This window comes from Trachymyrmex septentrionalis, unplaced genomic scaffold (genome assembly GCF_001594115.1).
Source record: "Trachymyrmex septentrionalis isolate Tsep2-gDNA-1 unplaced genomic scaffold, Tsep1.0 scaffold33, whole genome shotgun sequence".
Lineage (NCBI taxonomy): Eukaryota > Metazoa > Arthropoda > Insecta > Hymenoptera > Formicidae > Trachymyrmex > Trachymyrmex septentrionalis.
The window spans coordinates 570804-592593 of record NW_017305494.1 but is presented as its reverse complement, the minus strand read 5'-3'; the positions used below and the strand labels follow the sequence as shown (position 1 = coordinate 592593).

The window sequence follows — 21790 nt, the reverse complement described above, 5'->3', positions numbered from 1 at the left end:
AAAAAAAAAAAAACAATTTAACAGCTGACAGTTTAGGGTTAGTGAAAATGGAGCGTGAAAATGGATTATTGAACATCAACAAATGGATGCTGATTTTTCGAGCAAAATCATCCTAAACGATGAAGCACATTTTCACCTTGATGGCTTTGTTAATCGCCAAAATCGCCCCCTAGATCGTGTGATTTAACACCATTAGATTTCTTTTTATGGTTATTTGAAATCACAGGTCTATGTCAACAAGCCCACAACCACCCGTGCATTAAAGGAGGAGATTCAACGCTGCATCAACGAAATTCAGTCACATTTATGCAAAATGGTCATGGAAAATTTCGACAAACGAGTATGTGCACGCAAAGCCGTGGAGGCCATTTGCCCGATGTGTTATTCCACAAATAACCCTATCCTATGTACTTTATGATTCAATAAAAAAATAACAATCAAAAGACTAAAAACTGTGTTTTCTATTTAATTCAAATCTTACGTTAATTTTTGGACACCCTTTAGTTAATTTACATTTTAATACATATAAAAATTAAAAATAATAAAATATTGTTTAATTTGTAGACTTAGATTACTATTTTGATATTTAACAAAAAAATGTAAAAAGTTTCTTCAAAGAATTACAATTAATTTAAACCATATTTACACGGAAGAATCATTAATTTTAACTTCATTAAATATTTAATTAAAAGTCAATAACTCGATAGAGTTTATTTTTTCTATTTTCGTTACAAATATCTCTAATATTATTTTCCGAAGAAATTTCCAAATTAGACATTTTAAAATGACCTGTAATATAAATTCAAAATTTCTATAGTATAAATGTGTATAATAAACATAAAAAATTAATAATATTTAATAATAAGTTTTTGCTTTTTGTATGTAGTAATTAATAAGTAGTCTATATATAAGTAAGCAATAATTGGATGTTAAAGAAGAAACGAATTTTATCGACCGTTTTTTTATGACCGTTTAGATGAAATATGCACAATTGCTCGAAAATTTAAGTTGTTCAAAAAACATACAGATATTGAAAATGATAGATACATTTGATGCTCACTATATACAGATAAAGAAAAATTTATTGAGTTTCTATGGGACGAATTGAAGAAATACAATTACGATATCATAAAAATCTATTTGAGTTGTTGCGGAGTGAAAATTGAAGCGCAAGATGAATCGGCTTGTAGCAGAGAAGTGATTGCGTGTTGCGATAAATTCTAATAAATATGTACTTTTTATGCAAATTTTAATGATTATATTCTTATATTTATTACGTTTATGCTTATATGTCAAACATGATATTTAAACTTTTATGTAAGATAAATCAATGTATTATGGTTTTAATTTAAATAAATGTACGTATTCCTTATATATTTCTTACTAATATACTTCTTATCTTATATTTCTTATGTTTTTGTAATTTAAATTAATGTATTCTTTCGTAGATATTTATGATTCTTTCGTTTAAAATTATAAATGAAATCTGTTATTTCATTAATTATAAACGTAACGTTACGGAGCTTCAATTGTCACGGATTCGAGAACGCTCTTTGTTATTGGTATATTCTTCTAAATCATCTAGGGTGTGTTCTAAGTTGAGGCCGCAGCATAGACTTTTGCATAACGCATAACACGTATAGTGCATAAGCCTAGATTAGACAATAGGTTTTTAAGCCTTAAGTTATAGGAAATAGACGAATCATAGTCAATTATTCTCTTCGCATTCGACTGTAATTGGACAATTTTTTACGGCTTAAAGCTTAAAACACCTATTGTAGATCCTGACTAAGCGAATTAACAAATCAGAATCTTTTCTTTCCTCCCACTTCACGGAAGAAAAGCATTTTGATTGGTTGATTCTCTTATGTACTATGCATTATGCGTTATGCGAAAATCTGTGTTGCCATATCCCTGATGGAAATCAATCTTTGAAATCACATTGAAAATCGCTGAAATCTATATCAATTGACTCATTTCAATATAATTCATACTGAAATAGATCAATTGACATAGGTTTCAGCAATTTTAGTCGAACACATTATGTGAAGTCAGACATGCTATCACATTCTAAAATATACACACGACTAATGGCCGCAGCACAAACTTTTACATAATGCATAAAAGAATCAGCCAATCAAAATGCTTCTCTTCCGTGAAGTGGGAGGAAAGAAACAATTCTGAGTTGGTAGATTCACTTATGCACTATGCAAAAGTGTTATGTCTAGGTTATTAAGACCACTTTTATATTATAAAAACGAATCTTTTTATTTAATTTAGAAAATTAGTTTCAATGATGCTCCCAAGCTGTCACCCATCCGTCGAACATGTACTACCTTCACATAGCGTGTTTAACGTTTGTCATTGTACGGGAACTGCTACTTTGATAAGAATTTTTTAATAATTAATGGATATACATATTACAACTGTGATATACATATTTGCTTAATATAGATATGGAGATTGTCAAAATGATTGTTCACGCATATAGTTAAAATACATTCCTCTTTCATAAATATCCTGATATGACAGATTTCCTAACCTGAACAGTCGCCAACTTAAGATTAATATTTCGCTTTGCGAGATAAAACGACGCTTTTTTCAGCCAAATTCTTTCATTTCCTACGAAAAGGCGTCTAACGAATATAATTTTATTAATATTAAAAATAAGAATAGGATTTATTTCTAATAAACTATTATAAAAATATATTTATGCATTGTTGAAATAAGTAAGTATGTACATACATATTTCAATTTGTATATAAATATGTATTATTTAATTTCTAATTTGATTTACATTTTAATGTAGTTAATAATATTATGTTTTAATATAATTTTTGATTAAATAAAATGAAATAAAATGGTTTTTCCAAGATTATTTAAATTTATTACTGTTAGTTATAATATGTTGGTTAAAGATATGAGATAGGGCTCTAGGCCCGGTTTCAGCAACTTTGTTTAACCTAATCGATTAAATATTAATCGCGATTGGTTAATTCTGCTAAATGGCAAATGCGATTGGCTTCATTGTAATAATTGACCAATTAGGAGTTAGTGACATCGAGCCCTAATGAATTGTAATCACAACAAATACATTTAAACATTTCAACAAATTCAAAAAATGTAATAGATTTAATGTATTTTGTAATGACGTATTAAAATAGATCAAAATGTAATAAAAATATACATTTGTACTAAAAATTGCAACACTGATTGGTAAAGTATATTAAAGCATATAATGCAAACAAATTTATACAATAGCTGCGTTTAGCAAAACACAACTGTTTTGTAACTGTTTTATGACTGTCTACAGAATTTAATTTAATTAGCGTGAAGAAAACTTCCAATACTTGTAAAATAAATGTTCTGTTAAATGCTAATCTGCATGTAACAGAATCAGTGTTACTAATGTAAATTTGTGTCTAATGATGGCAACGATTTGCTTTAACTCTTATTATAAAAACTCTATTAAATGATTTAGATAAATATACCAATAGAAACAAGCGTTCTCAAATCTACTCCGCAGTTAAATCTACTAAACCGAACCATTTATTTTATCAATTACATAAATAACAGATTTCATTTGGAATTTTAAACGAATAAATCATAAATATCTACGAAAGGATACATTAATTTAAGTTACAAAATATTTAAGGAATATATAAGAAGTATATAAGAAACACACATAAGAATACATAAAAATATATTTATTCAAATTAAGAAAGGATACATTAATTTATGTTATGTAAAAGTTTGAACATATCAAGTTTATCGTAAAGCGTATACGCATAAGCGTAAAAAGTATAAGATAACATAATTATTGAAATTTGCAAAAAAAGGTACGAATATTCTTTATATATTTCAAATATATATATATCTATATGTACGCTTTAATTTTTCTTTTCTTGTACTTTTAACACTTATTACTCATCAAATTCTTCATATCTTACAGTTTTATACTTCCTCTCACTTACATTTGCGCATTCTTTATTTATTTTTATTTAATCCTCTTTCTATCTCCCCCCTCTCTCCCCTTCTCACTCCTTCCACTCTCCCTCTCCCTCTCTCCCCCCTCCCCCCTCTCTCTCATTCTCTGTAATTAATTAATTAACCTTTACCATTTCTATTTGTAGACTGTATTTAATAACAAATCGATACTTTAAATAAATAAATAAAATAAAATTTTATTATATTATATTATATATAAAATTCTAGTATTAATATATCATAAATTTTTTTCTTTTTGTATTCGATTAATTAACTTCGGCCAAAATTCTATTCTTAATAATTTTGTAATACATATCCTAAAATTCCGATTAATTCTACATTACTTATACGTATACAGTGATCAAAATACCTATAGAAACTTAATTTTATGTTATATAAAATAATAAGATTACTTATGTTCGTTGTTGATTGATCATACCGTTACTTTGGATTTGGAAATTTAGAAATTTTTATCTCGAATTAAGATTCAGTGAAAAATTCCTTGAATACCATTATAAAAGATATTCAAATTATTTATAGTAAAACATCGATTTTTCCATATAAAATTTATTTATTATTTTAATTTATTATTTTTTCAAAGAATATTAATTTTTGATTTGTAATAAAAAAACAACGTATAATGAAAAGAATCTACAAAATTCTAAAAATGTACTTTAAAATATCCTGAATGAGTATCTAAAATTCCGTTTTAATATATACAATCATTTATTAATAGTATATGAGCAGCCATGGGGCATCAAAACAAACCTCCGGCGCCGTGGGCGTGGCCTAGACGGGTCAGTCTGAAAAAAAGGGCGCGCTCTGATTGGTCGAGGAGTGAAGGATGGGGTTAATAGGTTAATTAATTGGTGTGTTCTGATTGGTTCGCACCCTACTTACTCATAAGGTGATTGAAGAAGAGGAATGGTAGAGGGCCTCAGATAAAATGGAGGGTAAAAAATAGTGAGTGGAGATGGGACTGTAACATTTTTTGTCGCAAGGACAGAGTACGAATACCGGGGCTCAATAGCGGTCGATTTTATGACAGTCATTCTTTTTGTTGGCGCGGCATAATGTCTCCAACATGTTGGCGTTTTAGTGAATGTTTTTTATGTATGAGAGATGAGATCTTATACAAAAATTTACGAGTCTACAGAGAGTCTTACTTTTGCTCGGAAGAATTGGAGGAGGTAAAACAGGAACGAACAAGTTCAAATGGCGCGACGTCTTCGAGCATTGCTTTAAAAAAATTCTTTCTATATTTTATGTAAACAATATGATTGGAAACAAGACCGTCTATATAAATATTAAGACCTAAATATAAAGTCTTAATATTTATATAGACGGTCTTGTTTCCAATCATATTGTTTATAATACGCGCGCTTATACATGCGTAACTCACTATATATATCGGTTATTGCGAAGAGTGTTGCTAAGGTCTCGATAGTCTAAAGGCTCAGAACGCTCACACGGAATGTAAGAGATCCGGGTTCGACTCCCGGCCGAGGCAATATTTTTCCCAATAAGTTTATTACAGTTTTTTAAGATTTGGGAGAATTTGGAGGGATTATTTGTTTCAGATTGATTGTGTGAATCCGATAATTTCATCGGCTCTCAATTTATTTCTGAAATATTAATTCAATCTAATTGAATGTATATTAGATAGTAGTTCAACATCTTAACACTCGGACCGGGAAGGCGCTTTGTATTTAAAGTCTTAATATATTTTATGTATTTAATGTACATTATCTGAGTCTGTAATACGAGAAAAAATGTATCTATTGTAAATGAAGGTGAGGGTCGGAGTAAGAAATAGGCAATATTTATAAGTTCAAAACGTTAATTTAAAAGAGATATTATATGAAATAGTTATTTTATATTTTTGAAAGAGTATGAGGGGGGACCCATAAGTTCCGGGAATTACGCTGTGGTGGGGAGGGAGAGTGGGGGAACCTATTGTTTGACCACATGTCCGTTAGTGTCACGCCACCTGCGTCAGTGTGCGAAGTTGTGTCGCTGTGAGTGCATCGGTTCGCCTGTGAGATTTTTTTTAGTAAAACAACTTTTTACATTTCGGCGAAAACTGGTTCTTCTATCATGACAACGCGCCGGCCCACACTGCCCTTTCCGTGAAGCAATTCTTGACCAAAAACGCCATGACACCAATTGTCCACCCCCCATACTCACCGGATCTAGCCCCCTGTGACTTCTTTTTGTTCCCCAAATTCAAAAGGAATATGAAAGGAAAGCGTTTTGCCACTGTGGAGGAGGTGAAACAAAAATCGCTGGAAGGCTTAAAGGACATCCCGATGAGTGAATTTAAAAACTGTTTTGAACAATGGAAGAATCGTTTGGAGAAGTGCGTTGTGGTCAATGGCGAATACTTTGAAGGTGATTAAAATTTGGTGTTAAAATATTGAGAAATAAAGAAGTTATGACGAAATTCCCGTTTTTTTTGGGTCCCCCCTCGTACACGTTTGAATATGACGGCATACAGCATGAGAATTTACGAATTTATGTTTACAATAAAGACAAATTTTATGAAGTAACTGTACAATCAACCGGTCATTTCGCTTACAATCAGTAAACAGATCAAGAAACTAGCTAAGATTATAGCTAAAATGTAGAAATACACCTAAAATGTAGAAATACACCTTACACCTAAAATGTAGAAATACACAGCAATATTGTCCACAAGTTTGAGAAAATATTCCTTGCAGCATTATCATATTCCAGCGATACGTGGTGGAGTTTCGTCGAAGTCGTAAGAGGAATCTTGGATCTAAGAACGGCAAGCCGTAGCTATCGAAATACCTTCCTGTTCCGTTCATCGATGTAGAAGGTACACCCAGTGTACACCAGGTCGATCGTCCGTGTTAGCGACAATGGCAGTCGACCTCGTCCACACTCTCGGCAGGATAGACCCCCGTATGTCGGACAATGAGATGATGTAATGCGTTTAAAATTTCCAGCGAATTCATTTCTCGTCGTCGAAGAGTGCGAGAGAGGAAATGTTTGCATAAATTCAAAATGTATCTCTTTTGCCGTGTGCAATGTGGAGCTCCCAAAAATGCTCGACGTTTGTGAGACGCTAGTGTTAGCTTTATCTTTATCAGTCAACGAGTCGAATTTTGAAAGATCTTTTTTCTCCTCGTCTGTCGCTTGTTTGTCCTCACTTTGGTTCTTTTCTGTCACGAGATTTTTCCTCCACGCTTCAATGTTGCGAATAATACCGTGTTTCTGATTTTTAAATTGAATTGAAAAATTCCCGCCGTCTGTTTTGTCGCTCTCGCTTCAATTTTTTGAAGGAAGGCTATCGTAACTTGAATTGCTGCTATTTCGTATAGTTAGCCAACGTTTCAATTTGTAAGCGTTGCGTAAGACGCAATATAATTCGATGCTGGTTCGAAATCCGTGATGCATGCAGCGTTGTCCACGGCCTTCGAAATCTGGTAGATTTTTGAAAGCCGGAGAAATTTCTTCCACATTATATACGTCTCTAGAAAGTAGATTGCTCAGATAACGTGCCTTCTCTTATCCTATGAAATAGATGTAGCGTGTGTGTCGTGTAATGTCACGCAGATGTATAGTGAAGTTTTTTGGATTAACGTCTCCATTGAACCATTCGATTCCGTGATAATTTCGTGTAAGCCAATTATTTTCTCGTCTTACTCTCTCGGGTAAATCTTCAAATGGACAGGGTGACGTAATAATCCAATGTTCGGTGATCGCATTAATCGCTAGAACCGCGACTTCTTTCGGAATAAAGTATTCTTCAACATCGTGAAAACCTTGTATGTCGATGACTATATCCATTATGATATTCGAATTTTCGCTACTCTTTTTACGTCACGAAACGTTGGCGTTGGTGTCGCGAACAAGACTGAAGCTTTTTCATCATCTTGCGTCCAATTAGATGAGAAAAAAATGTGTAGTGAAGGAAAATAATTTTCTCGCGGAAGCAATAAGACTAACTGGAAAAGTCGATAATGGCTTAACGCGAAGAGTCGATTTCTAAAATGTTATCAAACTCGACATAAACGATACAATTAATAGTCATGGAAAGAGCTTTTTCGAATCTCACTTCTAATCGTAAGCTTCCGTGTTTTACGAGATTCCAATGTCCCGCACAATTAGCGGATAGATCGGGAGTAAGATTGAAAGCGAAAAGAGTGTAGCCGTTGGCGTAATCGTCTCTACTTATATTTAGAATTACCCTCGTTCAGAAAGTGAATGTCAGTTCCCGAGAATAATGTATGATAAGTTTCAAAGTAAAGCGGCTCGTTTTTCGAAAAATTTGGTTGTATCAGTCTATTAGGAATTTGCATGTCATCGGCGTACAGCGAAAAGAAATTTATTCTATTATTTTTGAAATTAAACGGATTTAGTTTTCTATCGCCGTTAAACGCCTCGCTATCGACAAAGCCGACTATTATTTGTTTCGATAGCTGTCCGAGTATTGCGTTGTCTATCGATTCCCCCACGACGTCGGCGTGTATCGTGAATATTTTAACTTCAACTCTCGTAAAGGGATACTTGGCGGTAGTTTTACTCAGCATTCTAGCGTGTGCGAGTAGTACATCCGCGCTTACTTTTGCTCTTCTTACGAATAGACTGGCGTCAAGAATGTGTATTTTTGATATCGTTTTACTCTCCATAAGACAAAATGAATCTTTTGATCGTACGAGTCTCATTCTAACCTCCACTCCGTTAATTAAAAATTTATCTTGATTGAAAACGTCGCAGTGAAGGTGACCAATGAGATCTAGTGCGTGATTTCCTTGAATGTATTGCGTGCGCCTCTCCAGCACTATATTTGGATTTGACGAGTCTAACGTGTCGTCCATGTAATCAGGAATATCCGCGTCCCGTAAGCAAGAGGTTAGATGGGAGGTTTTTGCGGGTAAAGCATAATTTAATAACGCCTCGATGTACGTGCGATAATCGTTGTTTGGTGGCGATACAAGCTTTTGATTGAAATATACGTCGATCTGGTTGAACATGGAATGCAGTAAATGATTTTCGGGGCCTACTTTTGCCCCGCCGTCGGATGCGATCGATGTGCTCTCCTCGTGTTCGCTTTCTACGCGTATGCGAAGGATCAACATGATGTGAGTGAGGTCCAGATAGTCTTCTCCATGTCCGGATATGATGAATTCTATGAGCGAGCAAAGTTACGGGTTTGTAATAAATCCATTGCAAACTCTCAATGCTGGTTTGCGTAGGAGGCAGAGAGAAGAGATCGAATTTGCTTTTTACACACTCGCTTGAGTGGATATGAAGAAAGAACATGCTTTTTCTCCCACAAGCTTCCTATCTCAATTAAGAGAATATGCCGAATACGCGTTTTTCTTAACATGATGTTTCCTAGCGGATGGTTTTTCTTCCTACAGCACAAATTTTCTTTTTCTTCTTCGTCACTTTTTTGCTCTTCCCTGTGGTATTCTCGATGATTTTTTTTTTATCTCTCGACGTCGTTTACGATGCACGTCTATCTCGACCACCAAGTAGAAACTGGAGCGCCGCGGATTTCGCGGATATTTTATATCCAGACTCTCTCATCAGGGAGTTTATTTTTTCTTTAGCTTTTCTCTTCAGATTACCCCTCGATTCCGTGAGTTGACTTTTGACCGCTTCCTTTAACGGCTTATTATTTTTGTCTTCTATCACGTTCATTTCAGAGCGTACAGCTTCTTTTCCGACAGCACGCGCTTTATTTAATTAAATAAGATAGTATTTTTCTAAATAACTCGCCGAGAAAGCTTTCGATTTCATGTCCGCGTTAGTAGGATGAACTAAAGAAAACACGCGGAATTCCACCTCTGCTACCGGTGTCCCGCGCATCAAAATATTCTTCATATTCCATCGCGAGTTTTTAACTATATACTGGTACTACCTACACGCTTTCACGTACACGAAAGAAAGTTATTGCTTACGTTTAAAGTGCAGCGTCACAGTCAGCATACCAAATGCGAATGGAATTTTGTTTCCAAGATGATCTCTTATATCTATTTCGATTGTTCTGAAATTTGTTCGTAGCAATAGGATATAATTTGGAAATGCTTCACCAAATTTGCACCAAATGCGTAATTATGACTGCGTATCTCGATCGGTACTATTCTGAGAAGAGGAGTACGCACATCATCTGTTATATAAGGAGCACAAATATCACAATATACAAACATTTTATCGAGGAAAGCACGCCACAAACTATAGAGTTCGCTACTCCAATAACCGACTATATGTCACTGCCCTGTCTTCTTATTAAATCCGTGAGTAAAAAAAGTTTTCTCTTCTTTCTCATTGGAATTAGATTTACGTATCGCGAACTTGGAATAAAATTGGTGTTTATTGGAAATTGCTGCTGAGAAACCTAGCATTCGTAGAAGATTATCGGAAAAGTTTATATGATGTAGCATTTTGCATTTTTCATCGCAGTTGATACTTATGTAGACTTTGCCGCCAGATGCTCTTTGCTGTTCGAAATAAAAATGCGATTCGGCATTTTTACATGCGATATTAATCGCCTCAATAGCTCATGGATATTGTTGTAAATTCCACTTAGAAATGCAACTTCTTTTGCCATAAACAGGCCATTCGTCTCCTCATTGGGTTTAACATCGACGAATCTGATCATATTTTCGTTATGACGTACGTGTAAAAAGGTACAGGGAAATTGAATCTCACTTATCGCAACCTCCCATTGTCCGTGCAACACTATAGAGGTAATTCCGTGATGAAGGACGACGTTGTATTATTCGGAAAATAACGCATACTGCAGTTACTCGGAAGTACTAGAAGAAAATGTTCCTCCTCCATCGCGAAGAGAAATTAAACTCGATGCCGGAATCTAAGTATCAAACTTACTGGGATAACCACGCCAGCTAACTAGCACTTGCTTATTATCTCCTCGCCCCCTACTTTTTATCACGCGATCGACGATAAACTGTTGTTCCTCTAAGTTTTTCTCAACTCAAGCTAATTCTTGCTCATAAAAAAATATAGTCTATGACTTCGTCTGCTAAATCTTGCAGCTCGTACACGTGAGGGTTTCGCCAATCGAGAACACGATAAATTTAAAATATTTCATCGCTCCACTTAGCTTCGTAAGGCAACTTTCGCCCTACTGATACGAACGAGATCTCCGACGCAATATTTAATCTTTTGCGCCCATTTCTTTAATATTTCGTTTTTTCAATAACGTGATATATTTTCACGAGCGATACGTGCATTTTTTCTCGTTACTACCGCAGGTTGCATTCTCGTGGACGAGTGATTGTAAGCGCGTACAATGTCTTGTAGGACATTAATGTAGAGTCGTGTATGTTTATGCGTGAAATAACGCCAGATTCCTTCAGTGTTCTGTTGAAGCGCTTGATGATGGCGGCTTTAATGTCCGAATTGCGCGTTACTCGAAAACAAATGCCGTTTTCTTTAAGAAATTTCTGCATTGGGTGCGGGACAAATTCTTTACCCTTGTCCGTTTATAAGTATTGTATATAGGTACTCGTCCTTCGCTTTTCGCTAGTACGTGTTGAAAAACTTTTATCACGCTGTTGCTCCTTTTGTCACGTAGCAATTCTACCCAGACGTATTTGCTTAGTACCTTGATAATCACTAACAGATAGGAATAGTCGTCATTGTAACTTTTTAGATTTCGGATCTTTTTAGAGTTCGATCAAATGTGTCTTCCACACATCGTCAATGTTTGTCACGCTGTAATGCAATCGCGGAAATTTTCTGCGCAATGGTCAGTGCAACGTGTACGTGTCTTGCGATTCAAGCCAGCGTACGACTTCTCCGCGTGAGAAATTCGGTTTAACGGTGCGAGTTAGATTATCCACCACCGAATAACCTGCATAATGCGACGGATCGTAGTATAGTTTTTCAAACATCATCGTTATCTCAGTTTTTTCTAACCGATTTTTTTCGGTTTGCAAAGATACGGGGGTATCAGTTTTCGTGTACAAGAAAGAATCAACGAACTTTCTTTGTTCATTTCTTATTCGTAATTGTTACGTTTTTCTCCTTGTTCTTGATACAATCGACACGCAATTCGCACTTTCGATATAAAAGGCGTGGAACTCGCGCAAGGTCAAAGTTTTACGAATTAGTTTTTCATCAGCATTGCGCAAGAAGGTTGTGCGTTGATTTTTGTTCAAATAGTAGAGCGCCGCGAGGAGACAGGCGTTTCTCTTACCGATCGAATGTGTGGCGATTTTCGTTGCTCTGTGCGATTTCTCCCTCATCGCGATAAAAATCTACGACTGATACGCGCAATTACCCGTACTCAACTTTTATACAAATCCGTTGGAAAATGATCTACGCGGCACGTAGACATAATGAATCATATCTTTGGGAAAAATACTCATTCGAAATAGATACTCGTCCGGGGTTGATTGTTTCAGATCGAGCAAATACCCGTGAGGCCTCGATGTGGCGTCGTAGTATGCCTCTTCTAGAAATTTCGGATTGTCGGGATAGACTTGACGCGCTAAATGACGAATTTGAGTGCGATGACGTGGATTTTTGAAAACGACAATGTAATTCGTGTTAAGTGATATATCACGCTGCCCACACCCCTGATGGAATAGATTCTGCGAAATAAGAATAACACTGAGATTCTTGTGATGACTGCCTTTGGTAAAAAGATCCACGATCGCGTTGCACGACGACGATTCTCTTACAAGATCGTCGTTTATCACTAATTTCGGAGAAAGCGGATTGTTCGAGTAATCTTCTGGATAGGGTAATCCCTCGTGAAATTCAATTATATTCTTCTTCTTCGTTGTTTAGTATTGCTGCATCCTCAACGCTATTCTTCGAATTCTTTTACACGTGTATCGTATTGTAATTGACAATAAGCTTCTTGCCATTCCACATAATAAAACAAAATTCTCTCGAAACGCACGTTGGATATGAGAGATAAATGCTGAAGAAAAGTCTTCACAAAGATCGTCTTCCCGCAATCGGTCTCATATCCGCATATGATCGACGTCCAAGGATGTTTCCAACGCACGTTCATTTTACGCAATAAATGATCGATCTCCGTGTGCGACTTCAAAAGCAAAAAGAAAAAACGTCACTTGATTTCTAGAATACGTAAAAAAAAATAATTTTAGGAGGGATAAGCAGAGAAGCTGATCAACGCGACGGCAGGACCCCCTCCACGCGGCGGGCGAGCGCTTGCGCCAGCGTACCCCCGCGTGAGCTTGTCAGTAAAGAGCACCGCGGCTGGAGAAAAGCTGATCATCTTGCGGTGCGACGCACATAAGCTTATCTTCGCGCGTTAAAGAGGCTTGCAATCAGTGTATATTTCTATCGTTAAGTAAGCGCGTGACATCACCGTCGATAAGCTTACTGATGCCACTACCGCGATGTCGCTTTCGTAGAAATCGGAAAAGTTAGTTAAAATTATTTAATAAATCATCTCTTCTTGTTTTCTTCAAGTACAAAATATTTTTTATTCGATACTTTTTTTTAAAAAAGAGGAAAGGAGAAAAGGAAACATATGTAATTTAAAATTTTTTATATTGCTTATATTTTTGCTATCTCTTACACATACAATTCAATTAGTCAGAAACAATATTTACATTTTTACATTAAATTATTCAATAAAAGTTTAATAAAAATGTTTTGTAAAAGAGAGACACTTATATATTATTATTTACAAAAAACTTAAATTCATGTTTTTTCTTACATAATACTTAAATACTATGCAAATAGGCGGAAAACTTGCGAACTTAAAATATAAGTAAGAGAAAGAAAAAAAAGTCCTTATTTTCTTCTGAAATCATACAGAAGGGAATAGCGATAATAAATTTGCGTTTTACCAATACCAATGCGCACGTCTTTGTTTCGTTTCGCATTATGATTTCGTGAAACTCCGTGCGACGGATTGCGCTAAAACACAAATTTATCGCTGTCCCTCCCACTTCTTCTTCTTCTTCGCGCCTTTCTCTCTCATTATCTATTATTAATTTTCTAATACTATTAAAATATATAATTCGAGAGTTCTTATAACTTAATGTTATTCCTTTAACTTTACAGATCTCGTGTCGGCAACCTTCCGGTGTACGAACGACGTACGCGTAGAATTTCGAGCCCGAACGACTCGATGAAACTGTCCCGTACGTAACTCTCAAGTTAGTCCACCATATAACCCAGAAAATTCCCTGTACGAGGCTCGTATTCGCTCGGTTCGCCTCTGTTTACGTAAATACACGAATTTATATCACAATATAAAACGCGACTACCTAATTTCTCTAAATATTCGTATAATATCAGTCGCGATTGTGATATCGTCCATGCCGCGATTACAAGGTTGATTTGCGGAGAAGGCGCGACCATCTCTTCGCGTAATCGCCACGAAACATATATTACCTCGTCGTTGACAGGTAATACATTAGTTATTTCATGCTCTGAACTCGTGAACAACGTTGCCAAACGTATTTTTTTACGATTTGTATATTAGGCAAATTAGTTTGTTGACCGAATTTACCCCAGAAAGAATTCAAGCAGAGTTTCGCGATCAAACGTAAATCTGGATTTCGGACGATATTATTTCTATCGAGAACAATATCCTCGGTTTCTTTGTATTCCCGAAAGTACTGTTCCTTACTCTCGTCTTCCAGACATTCGCTCGGCCATTTGCTAGTTTCTTGCTTTAATTTAAAAAAACTATTGATATATTCGGCAAACAAACCACCTTATCTTGTACAAGGATCGAATCATGTGACTCTAAATTGCCATATTTCGCTCACATTCGTCACGAGATAACCTTTCTCGAGGGCTTTGCGCAATTCGTAGGATATCCACGCACCTATGAATTCACGATCGGCGGGGAGATCATAAGTGGCCTGAGAACGTTTCGCAGCAACTATGACACAGCCCGAACAACAATTTGCCTTGTACGCGGTACGGGAGTGTGAAAGAGATCGCGTGGAGGAAGTACTATACATCAAATGATACCCTCGACAGAATCAAAATTAAAATTTGAAGTTACGCCAATTAACTCCGAACATTGTTCTCCGATATAAATCCGATTGGCCTAATGGAAAAGTACCCATTTTCAATACGTACGGATACAGAAAACACATGTCTACATAACATATTTTCTCCGTACCCGTAATTCTCTTCCGTATTTCGTATCGGATTACGATATTTTCCGTACAGCCACCAAAGAATGCCTAGCGAAGGTCGAGAGTAGGGTTGATTAGCATCGGATGGTTTTCGAGAAAATTGTGCATCTCGCGATTCTCGCGCTTTTCTCGTGCAAACTTACACTCCCATTTCTCCATCACCCTATATCTACGTTGTCGAAGACGCCATGTCCTTGCGAGATTTCGTTCATATCGAGCGTCGATTGTATCTTCGCCTGACGTCCCGGATGTAAGTTTTCTTTCACGATTGATTTGGTAACAGCTGGGACAATCGTGAAATTGTAACACGTAACGTAACATCTTGTTCGACTTCGTAATATCCGTAATATTCGACGGGCGTACCGGCAATTTGATACCCGCGACCTCGCCCTGCATGGATTAAAGGATGGTCCGAGCTCACACTCTATCCACACTAACTAACCACTGTAATGCTTTGTGCAAGTGATTTTCTGTATATCTATATCAGCCCGATGGATTGATTCCTATTTCTTCCTCGCAAAGTTTTTGCGAAAAATTTTATACACGTGGAAGCGATAGCCGTACATTCTACGAACGGACACACGTCTTCGCGTTCTAAAAAGATTTTTCTAAACGCCATGCACGCATGTCGAAGGATATCTACGTCATTCCGACAATATTTTACTATTTCTTGTTTGAATTCAAAAACGAAATTCGAACGCGACATTTCCTCGTGCCAAACCATAAAACGCTCGTGTTCTTCGAATTTCATTTTTCGGGCGAATAATCGAGCGTCAGGTAATGGTCCAATATATAATAATTTTGATTTTGCAGCGTATTAAACAAATGGGGAAAAAAAGTATCCCGCAATCCGAAAGCCTTGGGTAATTCGGATAAACGCATAGGTATATAATTTGAACTATCAATAAATTTTGTACAATCAATCGTCATAATAATAATTTTTATCTCGTTCAAAATCACCCGAGGTTCTTCCATTATTCTTAATTTTTCAACGAGGTACTTTAAAATAAACTGAGCATCAAATGGTTTAGCATTATGCGCGACAGATGATTTTTTTTTAATATTTAGATGTTCGCGTCGCGAAATCAAACTCTTTTACAGGCTTTCTACTATTGTAAATATGAATTCGCGCACTCCACATCAACGACATTGCAATGACATGGCCTCTATTCCCGCGCACGCTTCGCAAATTTGTTGCACGCAGAGTTGAAATATGTATTCTTACGTTCCTTCGAGCGTCTCGTCTTGTCACGTTTCGAAAATACGAACGCGACGCGATCTCTTTTAACGCTCGTCCGTGTCTTCGACGTCATTCATATTTGTTTGCGGATTTTCTTCTCGCGATGCTATAGTACTTGTACCCTCTCTAGAGTTTTCTACTAAGGCTTTACGACAAAAAGACCGCACAAATATAACACAAATGATTCGAAGACTATAACGAACGACAAGTTCAATAAACTACGTCGCAATCGTGTCGCGATTTTAAATTAACCAATCACCCGCAACCGTTGCAAATTTTAATGAATTCGCAAACGCTTGTGAGGGATTGATTACAGGGTATGATCCCTACGCTCGATAACGCTCAAAACACGGACGCCCGAAGAAGACGCGAACGCACGAATCGCACTTAATCAATGTCAGGGCGCTCGCAAGACAGGGTGGCATAGCAGCGTAGAATTTTTTTGTGCATCGATGACCTCTGTCGTTACAAAAGCCCACATTGCACGCTACGCAATATTCTCCGCGAGAACTGGCGGCGGCTTTTAAATTTAATATAGGATTATAATGTCACGAACTCTCGTAATACATTATATTTAAACGACACGAGAGTTCGCTCGTGTCGTGAGAGGGAGAAAAGTAACGCGCAGCTATCGTACATCGGATTCTCGACTCGATCGAAAGTACTGAAATTATATATCATAATTGCAATATTTTCAGAAGCGAGAATCCGTTGGAATTGTTCGATTTCGCGAATTTCACAGCCTTCCTCGGAAATCGTGATACCAACGGATTTCGTTAATTCTTTGGCCAGCTTACGCTGTTACGAAGAACGCTGGTATCTCACGGATTTCCATCTTTTTTGCAGTTCTCTTGTACGCAGTTGCCAACGCTCTTGATGTACGCATGCCACTACGAGCGAACGGGGAAAACACAAATTGTCTGTGTTGTTTATTTGTAAAATCGTTTGACATCTTCGCGAGTTAATTGATTAGATTGATGCCCGCGACCGGCAGGTACTGAGACTTTGAAAACGCGCACGGTAAAATTTTCTGCGATATCGAATCCTCCAGCACTTTGCGCCAGCGAACTCACGAATTGCCATATATCCTCGTAAGTTAAGTCGCATGCTGGACAAAACGATAGATCTTGCCGGACCACGCGCTAGATCCGCCGACTCGAACGATAATCTTACGTAATCATTCGATTCGCACAAATGTAGCGCATACGCCCGAATTTCACGGAACGCGCTTTCTATCCAACGAACGATATCAGTACCTTAGAGTGGCGGACGTATCGCGAAAGTTGCCTCCCTCCCTAGTATCGCAAAATTCCTAAACCGACGCGAGTTTTCCGCCCTTAACTCTATAAAAGCAAAGTTATCTCTAACCTCCTGTTGACGATGACGATCCTGCCTGTGATGATCATTTTCCTCCTAATGATGATGATGCGCCTATTGCCGTTGTTGTTGTTGCTGCTGCTGTTGTTGCTGTTGCTGCTACTGCTGATGTTCATCGTCGATGGAGTTTTCGAAATTTTACGAGGATTTTTCTTCTTCCAAGGGCACATTTTCTTCCCTTGCGCGATGTAGGATGGTCAGCACCGCCAGTTTGTACTGTAAAAAAAAGTTAAACAAACCTTATTAATCTGATAACATTGCTATATATATTAAGTCAGAAACTTATACTACTAATCGTAACATTACTGCATGACAAGATAACTCACCTACAGCTGTTTACATGATCGTGCGTGGGAGGATGTTTTTCTTTTTTGTAAATTTTAATATTCCGGTGACATAGGCAGAACAGGGGAATACGAAATATCTGATAAAAATATCTGCTTAAATATCTCGAGTAACCAATAAATTTAAAATAAAAAGTAAAAATATTATTACTTTTATTTTCAAGAGGTGCGTAATATCTGTTTTCTTCTTCCTCTACTGCCTTTTGAGTCTTCTATTTCTTCCTCATCACGTATTTCCTCCTGCTCCTTATCATCGTCGTTGTCATCAAGACTATGATTCAACATTTGCGTTATCCTGCTCCTCATTATCAACAGCATTATCATCGGCATCATCATCATTTTCATCATTATTGATATTTTCACACCATCATCAATATTGTCATCGTCAATGTTCTCATTATTCTTCTCCTCGCCCTCCCCTTCTCCTCCTCCTCCTTTTCTTCCTCCTCTTCCTCCTCCCCCACCCCTCCCCCTCCTCCTCCTCCTTCTCCTTCTCCTCCTCCTCTTCAGACTCCACATCTTTTTCCTGCGTTAATTCCTTCCGCTCTTGTTCCTGCGCTAAAAAGTAATTTTTGTTATTATTATTTTTGAACTCTGTATGAAACTAACTCTCTATATTCGACTAATTTATTTTTTTAAAGAACTTACACGTTATGGAAATTATGAAATCTGGAGAGACCAGTACTCGAATCGAATCAGACGGACTCAAATCATTATTCTGATCATTGTTGTCGTCATCATCATCATCTAAACAAAACTGATTTTATTTTTTATCGCATTACATCTATATTATATGAACTAGATTTCTCGGTTATTTGTAAAATACTTACCAATTACGATGACAAGAACGTCACGCGGAGGCAGAACATTATTTTCCGCTTCAATTCGTGTTCTTCCTAGAAAAAAATACAATAAAATATTTTAACAATCGAGATTTCTATAATTGTTTAGTTAATATTTATTTCCCCAAAACTTACTCGCTGATATTCCTTCCTCTTCTTCTCTCACAAGGTAACGTCGCCTTAAACTAAGTCGTCCTACTGGACGCCCCCTGCGATGCGTTATCGCTCGTCCTATAATGCAATTCGCTTTTATGAAATAAATATTATAATTTAATTATAAAGTAAACTTTTAATGATAATATATATTAGATTTTATTTTAGAAATTATTACTGCTTACCTCTTAGTCCAGTGCGTCGCTTGAAGTCAGTTATGTGACCTCCAACATCATCCTCCTCATGATCAAAACACTCGCGTATTTCTATTATAGATGAGCGATTATATTTTTCAGTCTCTCGTCACCACCGCAATGCCCCAGTTTATGCATAATGCACATTAATGTGCTAGAACATTCACCCACAAAATTTCCGGAAACGGAATAATTTTTTCGTCATTATCTGACAACTTTGTCAGATAATCAGTAGCAACTAATTTTTTATTCAAGTTGCTAGCAACGATGAAAAATTTGGTGAATAATTCGCGAAGTTCCATTTTTTAAATATGAAATTAAAAACGACGTGTAAATAGGCGTAAAATTAATCCACTTCAGAGTTTGAATGCAGGACGTTTTAATGGGAATTCCTGTATCTCGCTTGACTAGCAATATCACTTGGTTTTTGTTAGTTTTCCCTTTTTCAGAATTTGTCTCGTCATGAGGAAAAAATCATGACGAATATTGAATATAATCCCTTCATTTAAAACTTTCCTCACGTTTTTATCAGTATAACTAATATTTAATTTTTGTATTCTATAAATTTCCGTATACTACACGTTATTTTTTCCCTTAGAAGTATACACAAAAGTTTCAGAAAAGAGGAAGACGAATAAATTTTCCTACATTACCATTACCCAACTTATTCAACATTTTTTTTTGTCGTACTCTCTGTCACTTTAAACATTAATGAATTTTCTAAAAAAGCAATAAACCCAATCGTAAATTTACTTTAAATCAAAGACGCTTCACAAATTTCTTCTTGTTTTTTTTTTTTAAAACTCTATGGTTAATTGATGTATAATACTAATTCTTATTCGTTAGAAACTACTCCGCGAGCTAAACCAATTCTTTTTTCCTTAAGGTTTATTGCGAAAAAATATTCTCTTTTCAGTTAGTCAAATTCCTTCCCATGTCATGATATAAAAAAAGCAGGAGAGGAATCGTAAAACCTTTCGTTTCGTTCTTGTTCGTTCTCGTTTTATCTCGCTCTTCTCTCCTCCTGACTTCTATGGAGTATAGATTTATTTTAAATTTTTAAGAAAAATTTAGAGAAGGTTTATGTTTTTTCATTTTTTTCATCTGCGCGCGCAGAATAATTTTATTACGTAGCGTCGGAGAGGGAGGCGATGTCGACGATTCAACTACACCGGCGGAGAAACGGAGAACCTACGTAGCGGCAATTGTAATGCAGGAAATTACCTTCCTCGGACTGCAAAGCACTTGTAAAGTGCGTCGATGCGCGTTTAAAACAATTAGAATCTTTATCCGATAATGTTAATAAGTGCTTTATATTGAATTCAAGAAATCGAACTGAAATTACCTGCAAATTTTATTAATTAAGAAATTATAAAATTAACGTTGCGAGGTAATTGTGAAGATATAGAGATAATGTACATACACAAATTAACGACTTAACTTTTCTTGATATGTAATATGTTCAATATAATATTTTTGGAATTAACTTCGTTAAGATATAATAAAATTTTTCATATAATTCTGTCGAACCGAGAATCTTTGGCTTAATTTTACTAAAAACTTTTTTTAGTTTATTCTCATGCGAACTATATATTTTTTCTTCTTTAAAAAAAAAGAATTTGTATCATAAATAAATATATTTTTGTATACATAAACCTTCATTTCTTAATTACTCATATCTTCCAATAACCAACTTTTTTCTCTGGATATTTCTGTGTTATATTGTACATATAACATAGATTTTTAAATAACCTATATTGTAATTGTACAAGAAGTACAATATAAATTCATAAAATCCTTGTCATACATCATAAAAATCATACTCGGACGAGTGAGTCGTCACATCGGAGATGATGTGCCGCGACAGTTGAACATGGTCGTTCCTGTTTTACCTCCCCCATTCTCCCTAGAAAAAGTAAGACTTTCTCTAGACTCGCAAATTTTATAAGATCTCATCTCTCATAAATAAAAAAACATTCACAAAAACGCCAATACGTCAGAGACATTGTGCCGCGCCAACAAAAAATGACCATCATAAAACCAACCGCTATTCATGCCCCGGTGTTCGTACTCTGCCCTCGCGACAAAAAATGTTACAGTCCCAATCTCCACTCATCATTTTTTCAGACTTTATCCTCCATTTTGTCTGAGGCCCTCTATTATCCCCCTTTCTCCAATCATTTTATGGATAGATACGGTGCGAATCAATCAGATCTTTGTCAAGTAGGTAGGGTGAACCAATCAGAACACACCATTTAATTAACCTATACCTTCACTCTAATCATTACCTTCACTCCTCGACCAATCAGAGCGTGCCCTTTTTTCAGATTGACCCGTCTAGGCCACGCCCTCGGCACCGGAGAGAGATGTGGAGGGGGTTTGTTTTGACGCCCCATAGTTGCCCATATACTTTTATTAAAAAATGTCTTTTTAACTTTATATTGTCTTTAAACTTTATCCTACAAATTGATTGCCTATACACATATATATATATACAATATATATATATATA

The 21790-nt window shown here is 36.1% G+C and overlaps 1 protein-coding gene across 7 annotated transcripts in view; it reads right to left on the bottom strand.

Annotated features, from left to right (window-relative positions):
- The window catches only part of LOC108750152 (dual 3',5'-cyclic-AMP and -GMP phosphodiesterase 11), a 321538-nt gene that overhangs the window by 36741 nt on the left and 263007 nt on the right, over positions 1-21790 (bottom strand). Inside the window, exons 1-3 of one of the 7 annotated variants that reach the window (XM_018489413.1) lie at positions 18241-18524; positions 18072-18169; positions 17737-17961 (exon numbers count right to left, since the gene is read on the bottom strand). The exons of 5 other annotated variants lie outside the window; for them this stretch is intronic. In XM_018489413.1, the coding sequence (XP_018344915.1) occupies positions 17737-17915 (179 nt within the window). In that variant the 5' untranslated portion in view covers positions 17916-17961; positions 18072-18169; positions 18241-18524. Of the gene's footprint in view, positions 1-17736; positions 17962-18071; positions 18170-18240; positions 18525-21790 lie in introns of those variants that run through there. One more of the 7 variants, XM_018489414.1, reaches the window with a different exon arrangement.